The 12,828-nt window shown below is 33.6% G+C and overlaps 1 protein-coding gene across 2 annotated transcripts in view; it reads left to right on the top strand.

Moving 5' to 3' along the window:
• Window positions 1-12,828, top strand: part of PTPN12 (protein tyrosine phosphatase non-receptor type 12) — a 75,861-nt gene that overhangs the window by 54,324 nt on the left and 8,709 nt on the right. For both annotated transcript variants that reach the window (XM_019744561.3, XM_074340635.2), the window contains 4 exons: window positions 2,100-2,177; window positions 2,272-2,370; window positions 3,764-3,849; window positions 11,057-12,033. In XM_019744561.3, the coding sequence (XP_019600120.3) occupies window positions 2,100-2,177; window positions 2,272-2,370; window positions 3,764-3,849; window positions 11,057-12,033 (1,240 nt within the window). The remainder of the gene's footprint in view (window positions 1-2,099; window positions 2,178-2,271; window positions 2,371-3,763; window positions 3,850-11,056; window positions 12,034-12,828) is intronic.

Genomic DNA, 12,828 nt, shown 5'->3' with positions numbered 1-12,828 from the left:
TTGCTATGTAAGAAATACAGGTAGTGAAAAACTATAAATAATACATATTACCTTGATATAATGTACTGGGTAGCAAGGTAAACATGTTATCACCCATTTGTTCTGTGTGAATCAATACCTACATTATGGATGTAAACTGTTCATTGACTTTTCCAAATACAGGCTCCTCCTTGCCTTTTATATTTATTTTAGGTGTAATGTAATCAATTCGGGAAATATTTATGCCTAACTGGAAACATTATGGTATAGTGGTTAGGAAGGCTGACTCTGGAGCCAAACTGCCCAGATTAGTATTCTGGCTCTGTCATTTACTAGCTATGGGATCTTAGTCGAATTACTTAATGTCATTGTGCCTTAATTTCTTCATCTGAAAATAGGAATCATAATACTAATAACTCATAAAAATTAAATAAGTTAACCTTTGTAAAGTTCTGTAGAATTATGTGTGGCATGTTGCAAGTGCTCATTTCAGTGTTAGTTTTTATTACTATTGCTGTTATTACCACTATGTTCAAAAATTTGTGTTGGGCTCTATAGAGGATATAGAGATAAATAAGATACAGCCCTCATTACAGATTTGAAAAACACAGTTCTTAACTGTATATAGGTTTGGTTCATTTGCTGGTTCTATTAGGTTGGTGCAAAAGTAATTGCAGTTTTTGAAATTATTTTTAACCTTTTAAACCACAATTACTTTTGCACCAACCTAATATAATACATTCATTTTCTATGCGTTGGGGAGAAGCTTTTAATTCTCCAGAGCTCTTTATGGTTTCTGTGACTATATCAATCTATGTCTTATATAAATAGGACTAATAAAATATTTAGTTTCTTTTCCCTTCTTTTCTCCCTCTATTCTTTTTTTTTCCCCTGCCTTTTTGCATTTCTCACTTTTGCTGGGAAATATTTAAACTTTAAACAGTGTAACTCCCTCTGGTGTTAAATTTTATTTTTTAATTTCTCAAAATTAATCATCTCCTAATAACTCAATTGAAAATTTTAAGTGAATAAAACTTAACTAGGATTCTATCATATCTTAACATGAACGTTAAAGATTAAAGTTGGGCTGGGAAGAGGCATTTAGATGAATTGCCAGCAAGCAAAATAAACATCTAGTCATTTCAGAAGTTGGGTGTTTTGAACATAGGCCCCATTTGATTGAGTTTGGCTTAATGTAAAAATAGTTTTGGGCCTTAGGTTAGGACTTGATGTAAAACTAAAGACTCCAAAGCAGTAAATCTGGGAATCGTTCTTAACTCTTCTATCTTCTTTTATCACTCCAAAATATTCTTGTTGATCACCAGATTCTAATAGTTCTGCCTCAGGAATGTGTCTCAAATCTTTTTCTAGCTTTATATTTTTAAGACTGCTTCAGTAAACTTTCACCAGTTTCTCCCCTTTTCAGAATGTCATCTTCCCTGCTGCAAAAGTTGCCTGAATATCAAGTCTGCTCATGTCAGGGTTGCCTGTTGCAGTAGCTCTAATTACAAATGTACGAAATAATTTTCTAGGATAATCAGTTCCCAGAGATTTAGCTGAGAGATCTGTATTTTTACATAGCTCTTTTAGGTGGTCCTTATGTAGTCAGCCGAGGAAACACTGGCTTGCAGAATGAGTTCGAACTCTTATTATATTTACAGTCTGATCCCCCAAATAGCCTGTGTTCTCTCTTCCTTGGCATACCTCTCCTTATTTTAGTCTTAGGCTTTTGTCCACATCAAGCTTCTCAATTCCCCAAATAAGTTACATGTTTGATCTGCAATGCCTAAATATGTATATATTTCCTTTGCTTTTCATTCCACACACCAATCAGTCACAGCGTGTTTATTCCCACTGCTCTGCAATCATACCTTGGTTGAACTTTTTTGTTGTTGTTGTTTGTTTTTGTTCATGTATCTGGCTTACTAGCTTGACTGACGAGAATCAAGATTAGCTTTGTTTCTACAATGCCACACGCAGTTTCTGATACATGACTGGTAGTGTTCAAATTGTTTTCAGTTATCCAGCGTGTATATAAGGTTTATATGAAAAGTTGAAGACTATTTTACTGTTTTTCTGAACAATTGCCCAGCGTTCATGTATTACATTCTATGTTTTAGAAAATACCAGAGGAATTTAATGTCTTTAATTTAATACAAGAAATGAGAACCCAGAGGCATTCTGCAGTACAAACTAAGGTACAGTTTTTTTTTCACTTTATCAACTATATTTATATTTTTATAAATGCTTTATTTTAATGTATTTCCCTTTATCATTTCATCTCCCTAATAGGAGCAGTATGAGCTTGTTCATAGAGCTATCGCCCAACTATTTGAAAAACAGCTACAGCTATATGAAATTCATGGAGTCCAAAAAATTGCTGATGGAGTGGTAGGTGTTCTTGGCCCATGACTTTAGAAAACTTTTACTTCTTAACAAGATGTAATATTTAGCTTTTTACTTGTCGTCTTGTGTTTTATCTAGCAGAATATTCATGACAGTTACTATTTTTATTTAACCTTGATTTTATTAACTCCTTTCCTTCTTCCTATTGAAACTCAATTGTGATGGATATTTAGTGACTCCAGTACAAATTAAATATACTAAATAAAATATAGTTAGGAAAGTAAATCTTATGTCAAAAATCATATAATTCCTCACTATTTCCAGTGTAAATTACTTTTTAAAAAATTAGTTGCATTGTCCCATCAAAGAAATAAATTCCAAACCCAAAGAAAAGCTTAAAGAGTTTATTTAAGCCAGGACTGAGGGCCATATCCGGAAGCAAAATCTCAAAGGATTGAGAAAATGCTCCGAGGAATAGCAGTTTTGCAGCTTATTTTATACATTAGAATCAAAGGAGAAGACTTGAGGATGACGTGAAATCCGTTGGGGGGGGGGGGGGGAGTAGATTAAGGAGGTGGGAGGAAGTAAATCCGGAATCTCTAGGATTGGCTAAAAAGCAGAATGGAGAGATGCATATTTCTTTTACATTGGTGGATACCAGATAGTAAACATTTAATATGCATGGTTTACAGACGTATGAGGATAAAAAATAACAATGAGGAATGTTAAGGTTGTCTTGCCCCAGTACCCGGTTGTTTATCTCTAGAGGTCTGTAGAAGAGATCATTGTGACATTTTAAGTATGTTATCCTAGATACACAAAAACAATGGCTAGGGCTTGCTCAAGATTAATCTATCATATAGGCCTACGATGTGACTTCCCATTATAACCTGCTCAATTAGGAATTTTTATGATGAAGACATCTTGTGTTGTTACCTTCAGTTACTGAGCTTGTCAAACCTGCCAGGTAGCCCCCCTTTCATTCACAGTTCTCTCTCTTCCTTTCCATCCCTACCTCTAAGTAATTGTAAGTTGATTGTACATGAATTTTATTTTGCTCTTGGTCATAATGATGTAAAGTTTTGTAGTTTTGTACATGCTTTTTAACTAAGTAAACCCTCTTGAGCATGATTTAGTGCAATGTCATTTTAGCGTTATAAGGAATACGTAGATACTGAAAGTTGGAAGATGGGTGGAAAGGGTGAAGGGAATTAAGAAGTACAAATTGCCAGTTATAGAATAGGTCATGGGGATGTAATGTACAGCATAGGGAATATAGTCCTTCAGGCTACAGTATAGAGCGTATACAATCCACTTTGTTACTCAGCACAATTGATACTGTTTTAAAAATTCGAAAGCCCAGAAAGTTTATTTGAAACATGAGGAAGGAAAATTATTTTTCTCCTAACTTTAATGAAGCATCTTTTTTCCATGGCAGAATGAAATTAATGCTGAAAATATGGTCAGTTCCATAGATTCTGACAAACAAGATTCTCCTCCTCCAAAACCACCAAGGAGCCGCAGGTATTGTACGTTGCATTCTCTGAAAGGATACTTTTATTTTACTCACTGTTAACTAAAACAACAAATTCTGAATATTTCTAAGTTTTCTTTATAACTTTTATTACCATTCTTCTGTTTAGTTTGAAGCATGTATATGGTAATTTGTGACTGACATACTAAAATTTTTGTTTCACTTTGATAAAATTTCAGTAATGTATTTATAAGAAGAGTGAGCATGACCATGAATTGATAGTAGCTCATGTTTTGTTTGGTATGTGGTACAACTAAAATTTTAAATTCTAAAGACTTTGAGTTCTCATAATGACAATACAAGTAATACGATTGCCAAAATTGTATGCATGTTGTAGAAGTTATGTGAAGATGTTTCGTTATATAACTGACAAAGATAAGTCTATATCTCTCTAGATTTTCTTTCATACTAAGTTCACTTATAGTTAAAAATCAGCATATATTTCTGTCCTCCTTTTTCCCCTCTCTTCTCTTTCAGGGTAGTTCCTAGGTCAGTTATGTGGTGGTATGGAAAGAATATAGACAGAGTTAGAAAGATTTAGTTAAAAATCCTTTTCAGCCAGTTATTAGCTTTGAAGTCATGAGTAAGTCACTTATTTAATCCTTGGGGGTTTTCTGTTTAAATATTGTCCTAAGGATTAAATGAAATAAAGTGCGTGAAAACACTACAGATAGGACCTGACATATACTAGGTTTCCATTAGATGTTAATTTTTAAAAGGGAGGCACAGTAGGAAATCTGTAATAAAACTGTTAGAATGACTTATATAGTATCTTGTCTCAAGCACAGATCTGCCCAAACTGATTGACCTTACCTCAAAGTAAGACTTATACATTAGATTCACCATTTTTTTTTTCCCCCTTAAACGTTTGACAGAAGTTGACTTAAGTTGGGCGAGGTAACTAAGGTGGGGCCTTGGTATTGAGTCACTGTACCGTAACGAGATCCATCCCTCCTTCAAAGAAAAAGACTACAACTTTCCTCAATAACTAAGACAAGATGTGATGGTTATTATAGTCTCGGGAATGCCTTTGCATGCTTCTCTAAGGAAGATCAGAAAGCCTATATTGATGAGTTTAATTTTTAGTATTTAAATGCTCAGGGTGTTAACTGTGTACTAACAAAAACTTCCTAGTAGTTTTTTCCTGTTTGATTTCTACTTTGGCATCTGCTGAAATTGGAATTTTAGTCTCCTGTGGAAGGTAACCAGTTAGTTCTTTAACTTCTTTGTCCCACAGAGGAGTCCTAAAAGAAATTGTACTGGCCTTAAACAAAATTAAGGAACACTTCTGCTATTCTAATATCTTTTAATTTGTTTTTTGAGATTGAGCCAGTGTAGAGGTTTTCAAAGTGAACAAAGTGTACACTGGTATTTTTTATTTATATGGTTATCTACCTCCAACAACAAATAATGGTAACCGCTTTCTAATTTTGAAGGAAAAAATGAATAGAATGTTCTGAATTTTAAGCCTTTTCATATAGCTTTTCAAAAGTTTGGCTCCTATTATTCTTTAATTTAAAAAAAGATACTAAAGAAGTACCAAATCAATATTAATAGAAAATTATTCATTCAGCTTAAAACAGGATTTTACTTGGGGATATGTGTGCTCAAATTTTTATAGGTGTGTGACTTGATATTACACTTAGGTCATTTTTTATTACTATTATTCATGCAGTAGAGTCAAATGGCAGAATTTCATTGTGTTGCTCTAAGAATCCCCTGTGACTTCTAGGGTTGAGATGAGTTTTAAAACTACTGTAAATTATTAATTGAAAATCACAAGAGCATAAGATTGAAAAGTTTGAAAATAGTATAGTTTTTCAGTATGGCTACAATGAGTAGCAAGTTAATCGGTTGTTTGGAATATATGTTACTGGAAAAAGATCTAAAGAGGAAGGCTCATGTTTGTTGTGTTCAATTTAATCAGTCATATGATTCTGGTTTATAAATGCTTAAAGAAATCGTATGGATTTTGAATAGCAGATTTCGTTTTCTATTTTCAATACATATTTTGTTAAACTATAAAATTATCGATATTTTTTCACTAACAGCATCATTCTAGAAATATACCTTGATAGCTGTCTCTATAAACTGTCATCATATTTACTAGAGACACAAAACAGTGTGAGCCTTAGAGAGAGAGAAAGAGAAACCAAGGGATAAAGGAAAACCAGGAAACAGTGGTGTTATAGAAGCCAAGGCCATGAAGGAGAGGGTTTTGTATCTGGCAGAAACACATGAATATCTACTTTCTGTAAGGGTTGCCTAGGAGAATGAACTGGACTTTCAGACATCTGTGACTCTTAGAATATCCTGGATAGGTGAGGGCATTTGTGGGGTCAAAACAAAGAGTTGAGGTCTGCTTAAATGGAGGCATTTGAAGCTACCTGATTTTGGGAACCCTTATCTAGCACAGGATGTCATGGGATTGGGTGACTAAGGACCCTGGGAAAATAGCAAGTAGAAAATTAGGTGATAGGAGAAATCCGTATCACATAAAAGTTATTACTCTACTTCATTGTTTTTTCTGTTTTTGTTTGTTTGTTTTTATTTTTAATCTTTGCTGCTGTAAAAAAAAATCCTTTGTTTCTTTTTTGAAACGTTATATTTATTTTGTCGGGTTTTTTTAAGTTATGGTAAATACAAATTATTGCCTTAAAATGGTTAATTTATAAGAAAGAGAGGAGCGAACTGGTTGAATAAAAGCAGAAAATGATCCTATAGACCAGCCAAATAATGAGGAGAAAAGATTAAAAGAGAGATCACTTTGAGAATATAAAATACCTGGAAATAGCTTTAAGTATAAAGTAGAACTGTATTAATTTGCATTAATAAAAAAAATATAAGTGTTCTTGGTTGTAATTTAGTTTCTTTCAATGATATTTAAAATATCAGTTCTTTTCATATTTGATGCAATTCTCTTTAGACTACCAAAGGGATCTTTCCTGAACTTGACAATATGTTAAAGTTGATTTGGATATATAAAGAGGCAAAAAACAAAACTGGATGAAAATAGTGATGAGTGAGGACCAACCTTTTTTAACATTGTAAAACTTTATAAATATTTAGAACAGTCTGTTGCTAGTATGAGAATATACCTATTGATGGAGTTGAATAAACGACTAGGGAATGGATCCTTTTATGAATTAATTTAATATAAGTCATATTGTAATACTATTAACCATTTGGGAAAGAAATATATTTAGATCCATTGCGAATACCAAAGGAAACTTCAGATGGTTAAATAAATTAAATACAAAAAGTCAAATCATTGAGGCAAAATATAATGTTTGACAAGCTTGTAGAAAGCTATATAATAGAAGAGATAAAGGAAATCACTAAGAACAAGATAGATTTATTTGACTACTTAAAAATTTTAAAGTTCTAATTATTCATTCCAAAATGTCATCCTTTAAGATAGGGAAGAGTAAATTTTCATAAAATGCAGGGTTATGCATTCTTACTGTCATTCTCTACTTTTCTATGCTTTCTGTGCTTTAATTCTTTTGTTTTTCCTTTTCATTATGAGAAAATACTTTAATCTCAGATGTAATTTTAAAAGTTATTGAAAGAGGTCAGAATACGTTATAAAACCAAGCAATAAAGGTTAAACACAAGTGAAGAGCATCTTTCTTAACTGTAAACTGTATAGGTGGTTATCTGTTTTGGTTAAAAAGTAATCATTAGCATTGATATAACATCTGTTACATGTTTTCTCGTCTTCCCTTTTTAGATCGCCACATATTTTCTCTCTACTTATTCTGTACATGGTCGATATGTCAAAAGTGATCAGTGATTTTTACAGTAATCTTGATCACGTGGATGTTAATATAGCTGGTTCCCAATGGAGTTGGCCTGCATAGGCTAGCAGAGTTAACTGAGAGCACAGATCTATCTTCCAATCCAGTGCTGTCTTCATTATATGGTATTATTCCCTAGAAGACAGGATAGTGGTAAAGGTTTTTTTGTTTTTAAAGTGTTATATTCTCATTTTTTGGTTGTCATTTCTTTTACCCCCATAATCTTTACACCCCATATATAATCCAACCTAAATTATTGTAAGGAAAGTAATTTTATGAGTTTCTATAAAGCATCAATTTGAAGCAAAAGTTATAGATTTACTTATTTTAAGACTTGATCAAACAAATGAAATGTAAATTTATTTTATTATAAAGTCCAAACCTCTTACTGTGAAATTCTGAGCCTTCATAATATGGCTTCATCTTACCTTTTTAACATTATTTTTAACTATTTCCTTATAATCCTTAGGTATCCAAACTGTTGTATTCACTGTTCTGCCCTCTTCTGGTACTGGTATAATATGCCTAGCATGTAGTAGGTTTTGAATGTTTTATCTTGTTTATTTTTTTTTATTTATTTTAAGTGTGTTTTTCCAGGACCCATCAGCTCCAAGTCAAGTAGTTGTTTCAATGTAGTTGTGGAGGGCGTTGCTCACAGTGGCCCATGTGGGGATTGAACTAGCAACCTTGTTATTAAGAGCACCACGCTCTATCCAACTGAGCTAACTGTCCACCCCTATTTTATTTTGTTTTTGAGAAGTGAAAAATGCCTTACTCCGAACAAATGAAATTAAGAACAATATTTACAATAAGAATAATGCAAGTCATTGTAGCTCTTCACTGGAATTTTTTTACATCAGAATATCTAGTGAAAATATGAATGTTGGTTACTATAGTGGAAAATCAATATGTAGCATATATTTTATTGTGGCAGGGTTTATCATTTTTGTGCACATGAAAGTGATATAAAAGTGTTCTTAGCCTTGTTTCAACCAATCTTAAATTAAGGATAAGGAAAAAGTCCGTCAGTATAATTGTCAATAAAATTTGAGTAGCCCAAAAAACAATGAAGGGACACCAGGACACTTCTTTGGAGGTGATGGTTATGTTTATTACCTTTGATTATGGTGATCGTATCATGGGTATATACATATGTCCAAACCAATCAAATTGTATATATTAAATATGTGCAGTTTTTTGGTATATCAACTATACGTCAATAATGCTATTTTTAAAAATGTGAGTAGCCAAGAGTATATTTACTATGTACATATCAACATCATGCACAGACTACTGTTCCTAAAAGCATTTACAAGATTATTGGTTAAACAAGGCAGTTTGAACTCATTTATCTCTGGTCCCTCTAAACTTCCTAAAATTATACTGAAAAAAACTGTAAAATTGTATAAAGATAAAATTGGAGCAGAGATGTCGGCAGATGAGAGGTTGACAAAATTTTGGAAAGTAGAAAACACGTTGACCAATAAAAAGGGACTTAACAAAGACAGCTAAAACTTGCCTTCCTGTAGGTAGGGAAACCAATAAGAATCAAGATGATTCTGTTCAAAGAACCCCCAGAAAGTCTCAGAAATTGAAGGTCCCCTTGAAGGCTGGTGTGTAAGACAGGACTGGAAACAAAGAGTACTTGAATGTCTCTTTATAGAGTACTTAGAACCCCAGATTCCTTCCATTGATTGAGCAGGTAGCTTCTCCCACATGCATGCATACAGGAGGAATTTACTCAGGAGAGATTGGACCAGGGTCTCTAGATTCAGGGATATCAGGTCCAGCTGCTGGTGGAGTTGTGGTGCCTCACTAAAAACAGGAGTCTGCGCACTGAACAGTGAGACCCTCTCGCTCCCTTTCTCCCAACTCTTAATTTGGCTCCCAGAATACTAGTAGCCACGCCTGGTGGGAGACAAAGTCCCTCTGGTGACAAACTAACCAGCCCAAGAGAGGAAAGCTACAGTTATTGACGGTTGTTGCCCACCAATAATATTGCAAGGGCTGTGTTCAGTTACCATTCAGTGAGATGATCACTAACTCACAAGCCCGCCCCTTTACATATATACACACATCTTCCAGTCGTTTTTAATGTTTCATTCTTTAAAATGTTTCATTCTTTAAAACCAGGAATGATCAGACATTTGAGAAAGCCTCTAACATGAAAGACAGACCCAAATAAGCAGGAAAAAAAGGAACTTGAAGGAAATGGAGACAATACACAGTAGAAAAAAGATGGGGGTGGGGAACAACTGTCCATCTTTCTCATTCATTAGGAAATGTTGCTACCATGGATGATGATAAGAAGCTCTTGGAAACTAAAAATATAATAGCATAAATTTAAAAAATTAAGCAGAAGGCTGGAAGATAATCAAGGAAATCTCCCAAGAAAAGGAACAAATAGAAAAAGCAAGAAAATAAAGAAATTAGAGAATCAAACCAGGAGATCTGTCAAACAGTAATAATAATAAAACTAATAGTAGTCTGGAAGGAGACTGGAAGTGAAAAAATTAGTAAGGAAATAAAATTTTCTAGTATTAAAGAGCATTAATTTTAATATAGAAAGTTCCCACTATAATGGGTAAAAAAAATTATAATAGAATTGATTTTAAAAAGTTACATGATATTATAGAATATCAAGAATAAAAAAGAGAAACCTAAAAGCTCCAGGAGAGAAAACAGCCTACATTCAAAGGAACAGGAATCAGAATTACAAAATTCTGAAAGATAATTATTTCTAATCTACAATTACATACCTTTTCAAAAAAAATCAACTTGAAAATATAATACTTAAGTAGGAAAGGCCTCAAGAAATTGGCCTCTTATATATAGTCTTTAAGAAGCAACTAGAGGATATAACCCACAAGAGGGTGTACCTAGAAAGAGGAAGATGGGACCTGGGAAACAGGAGAGTCTGACCGAAGAGAACGGCAGCCTATGAATAATACCTATAGTCATAAGATTGAACTAAATAAAAATTATAACAGTATTGGGAAGATGGAGAAGACACATAGTGTGAAGACAATGGAGAATTATGACATAGATTTTTTTTAAAGCAATTTATTCATTTAGAAATATTTTGAAATGTGAAGATAAATATTACAAGCAGCTATTAAAATTTTTGAAAGTTGGTATCTGAGTAGCTAGAGGGCGGTGGGAGCAGCTGCTATTTTTCATTAAAATTCTTGTATTTGAATTTTTAAACAATATGCATGTAATACCTTGCTCCATGTTACATTTTCTTAATTTGACAAATTATGAGTTTTTGTTCATAACCATAGACTCCACTGACTTTTAATATAATTGAATTAGCTACATAATTGTTACCTATCAACTTATTTTTTAAAAGGATGAACATTCTTACAATAGCCTTTCCTTAATGTTTGTTTTCCAGTTGGCTTGTAGAAGGGGACGCTAAGGAAGAAATACTGCAGCCACCAGAACCTCACCCAGTGCCACCCATCTTGACACCTTCTCCCCCTTCAGCTTTTCCAACAGTCACCACTGTGTGGCAGGACAATGACAGATACCATCCAAAGCCAGTGTTGCACATGGTTTCATCAGAACAGCATTCAACAGACCTCAACAGAAATTATAATAAATCAACAGAACTTCCAGGGAAAAATGAATCAACTATTGAACAGATAGATAAGAAATTGGAGCGAAATTTAAGTTTTGAGATCAAGAAGGTCCCTCTCCAAGAGGGACCAAAAAGTTTTGATGGGAACACACTCTTGAATAGGGGACATGCAATTAAAATTAAATCGGCTTCACCTTGCATAATTGATAAAACCTCTAAATCACAGGAATTGAGTTCGGGGGATCTGAAAGTTGATGATATTTCTCAGAATTCTTGTGTGGACTGCAGTGCAACACAGTCAAATAAAGCTTCAGTTATTCCACCAGAAGAATCACAAAAGAATTCAGACACACCTCCAAGGCCAGACCGCTTGCCTCTTGATGAGAAAGGACATGTGACGTGGTCTTTTCATGGACCTGAAAATACCCCACCCATGCCCGATTCCTCTGAAGGCAAATCCTCAGATACCCACTGTCAAACAATGAAAACTGGGAGTTTAACCCCAAGTCCCACAATACAAGATGAAACACATGATCTTGTGGATCATCAGAACAGTTCACCTCTCTTCAGAGCCCCCCTCAGTTTTACTAATCCTCTTCATTCTGATGATTCGGACTCAGATGAAAGGAACTCTGATGGTGCTGTGACCAAGAATAAAACTAATATTTCAACAGCAAGGGCCACAGTTTCTGCTGCCACTAGTACTGAAAGCATTTCTACAAGGAAAGTATTGTCAGTGTCCATTGCTAGACATGATATAGCAACAACAATACATTCAGGTGCTGGAAAAGGTAATAATAATAGTATCTAACACCTAAATATTTTGACTATGTGCCAATCACTGTTCTAAGCACTTTAGCTGTATTCATTATGTTTTATTCCACACTTCACTCTAGAACCTGCAAAGAAATTTCATTTTTTTTAAGTACAATTTTTTTAAGTAAACTTTTCATTTGTTACCTTAATTTGATCACATTGCATTACTAGGTTTTTTGTTTTCAAAATATTTCAATTGTTGTAACTGAAAATTATCTCTTCTGTTTTCTTCTGTATTATACCTTTTAATATTTTGTATGGTTCAAAAATTTATCGGACGGAATAACAAATAATTTAAGTGAGATAGAATTGCTTAAAGTAACAGTGACACAAATATTGTAGAATGGCTTGATTGGCCATTTAATTCCACACGTTTATCACAGATACCTATTTTGTTATCTTTTTATGCTCTTTTAACTACAAAATACCTTTTTTTTTTAATTCTCTTCACAAATGTTTGCAAATGAGGCTGCTTTCAACCCTGTATTTAACCAAGGAGCAATATTACAACTATTCAACAGAATGTGCAAATTTTAATTCAGTCAGTAGTGAGTGAGATATAGTCATATCTAGTCATCACTGCTATTCTTTAATTAATGACTCTCTTCTTTAAGCAGTTTAGCATTTCAAGATAATGCATGCACTCAGTTCCCAAGGTGTGTTTTTGGTTCTTGAAACTCTTCTTTGATCGCTAAAAATAATCATGGCTGCCTTCTCACACAGACCATAAAATTGAGAGCAAGTGTATAAACATGAAAGTTATTTACTGA

Source organism: Rhinolophus sinicus, chromosome 4 (genome assembly GCF_057876585.1).
Source record: "Rhinolophus sinicus isolate RSI-liver-muscle chromosome 4, RSI-T2T, whole genome shotgun sequence".
NCBI classification, from domain to species: Eukaryota; Metazoa; Chordata; class Mammalia; order Chiroptera; family Rhinolophidae; genus Rhinolophus; species Rhinolophus sinicus.
This window is presented reverse-complemented; position numbering and strand designations above follow the sequence as displayed.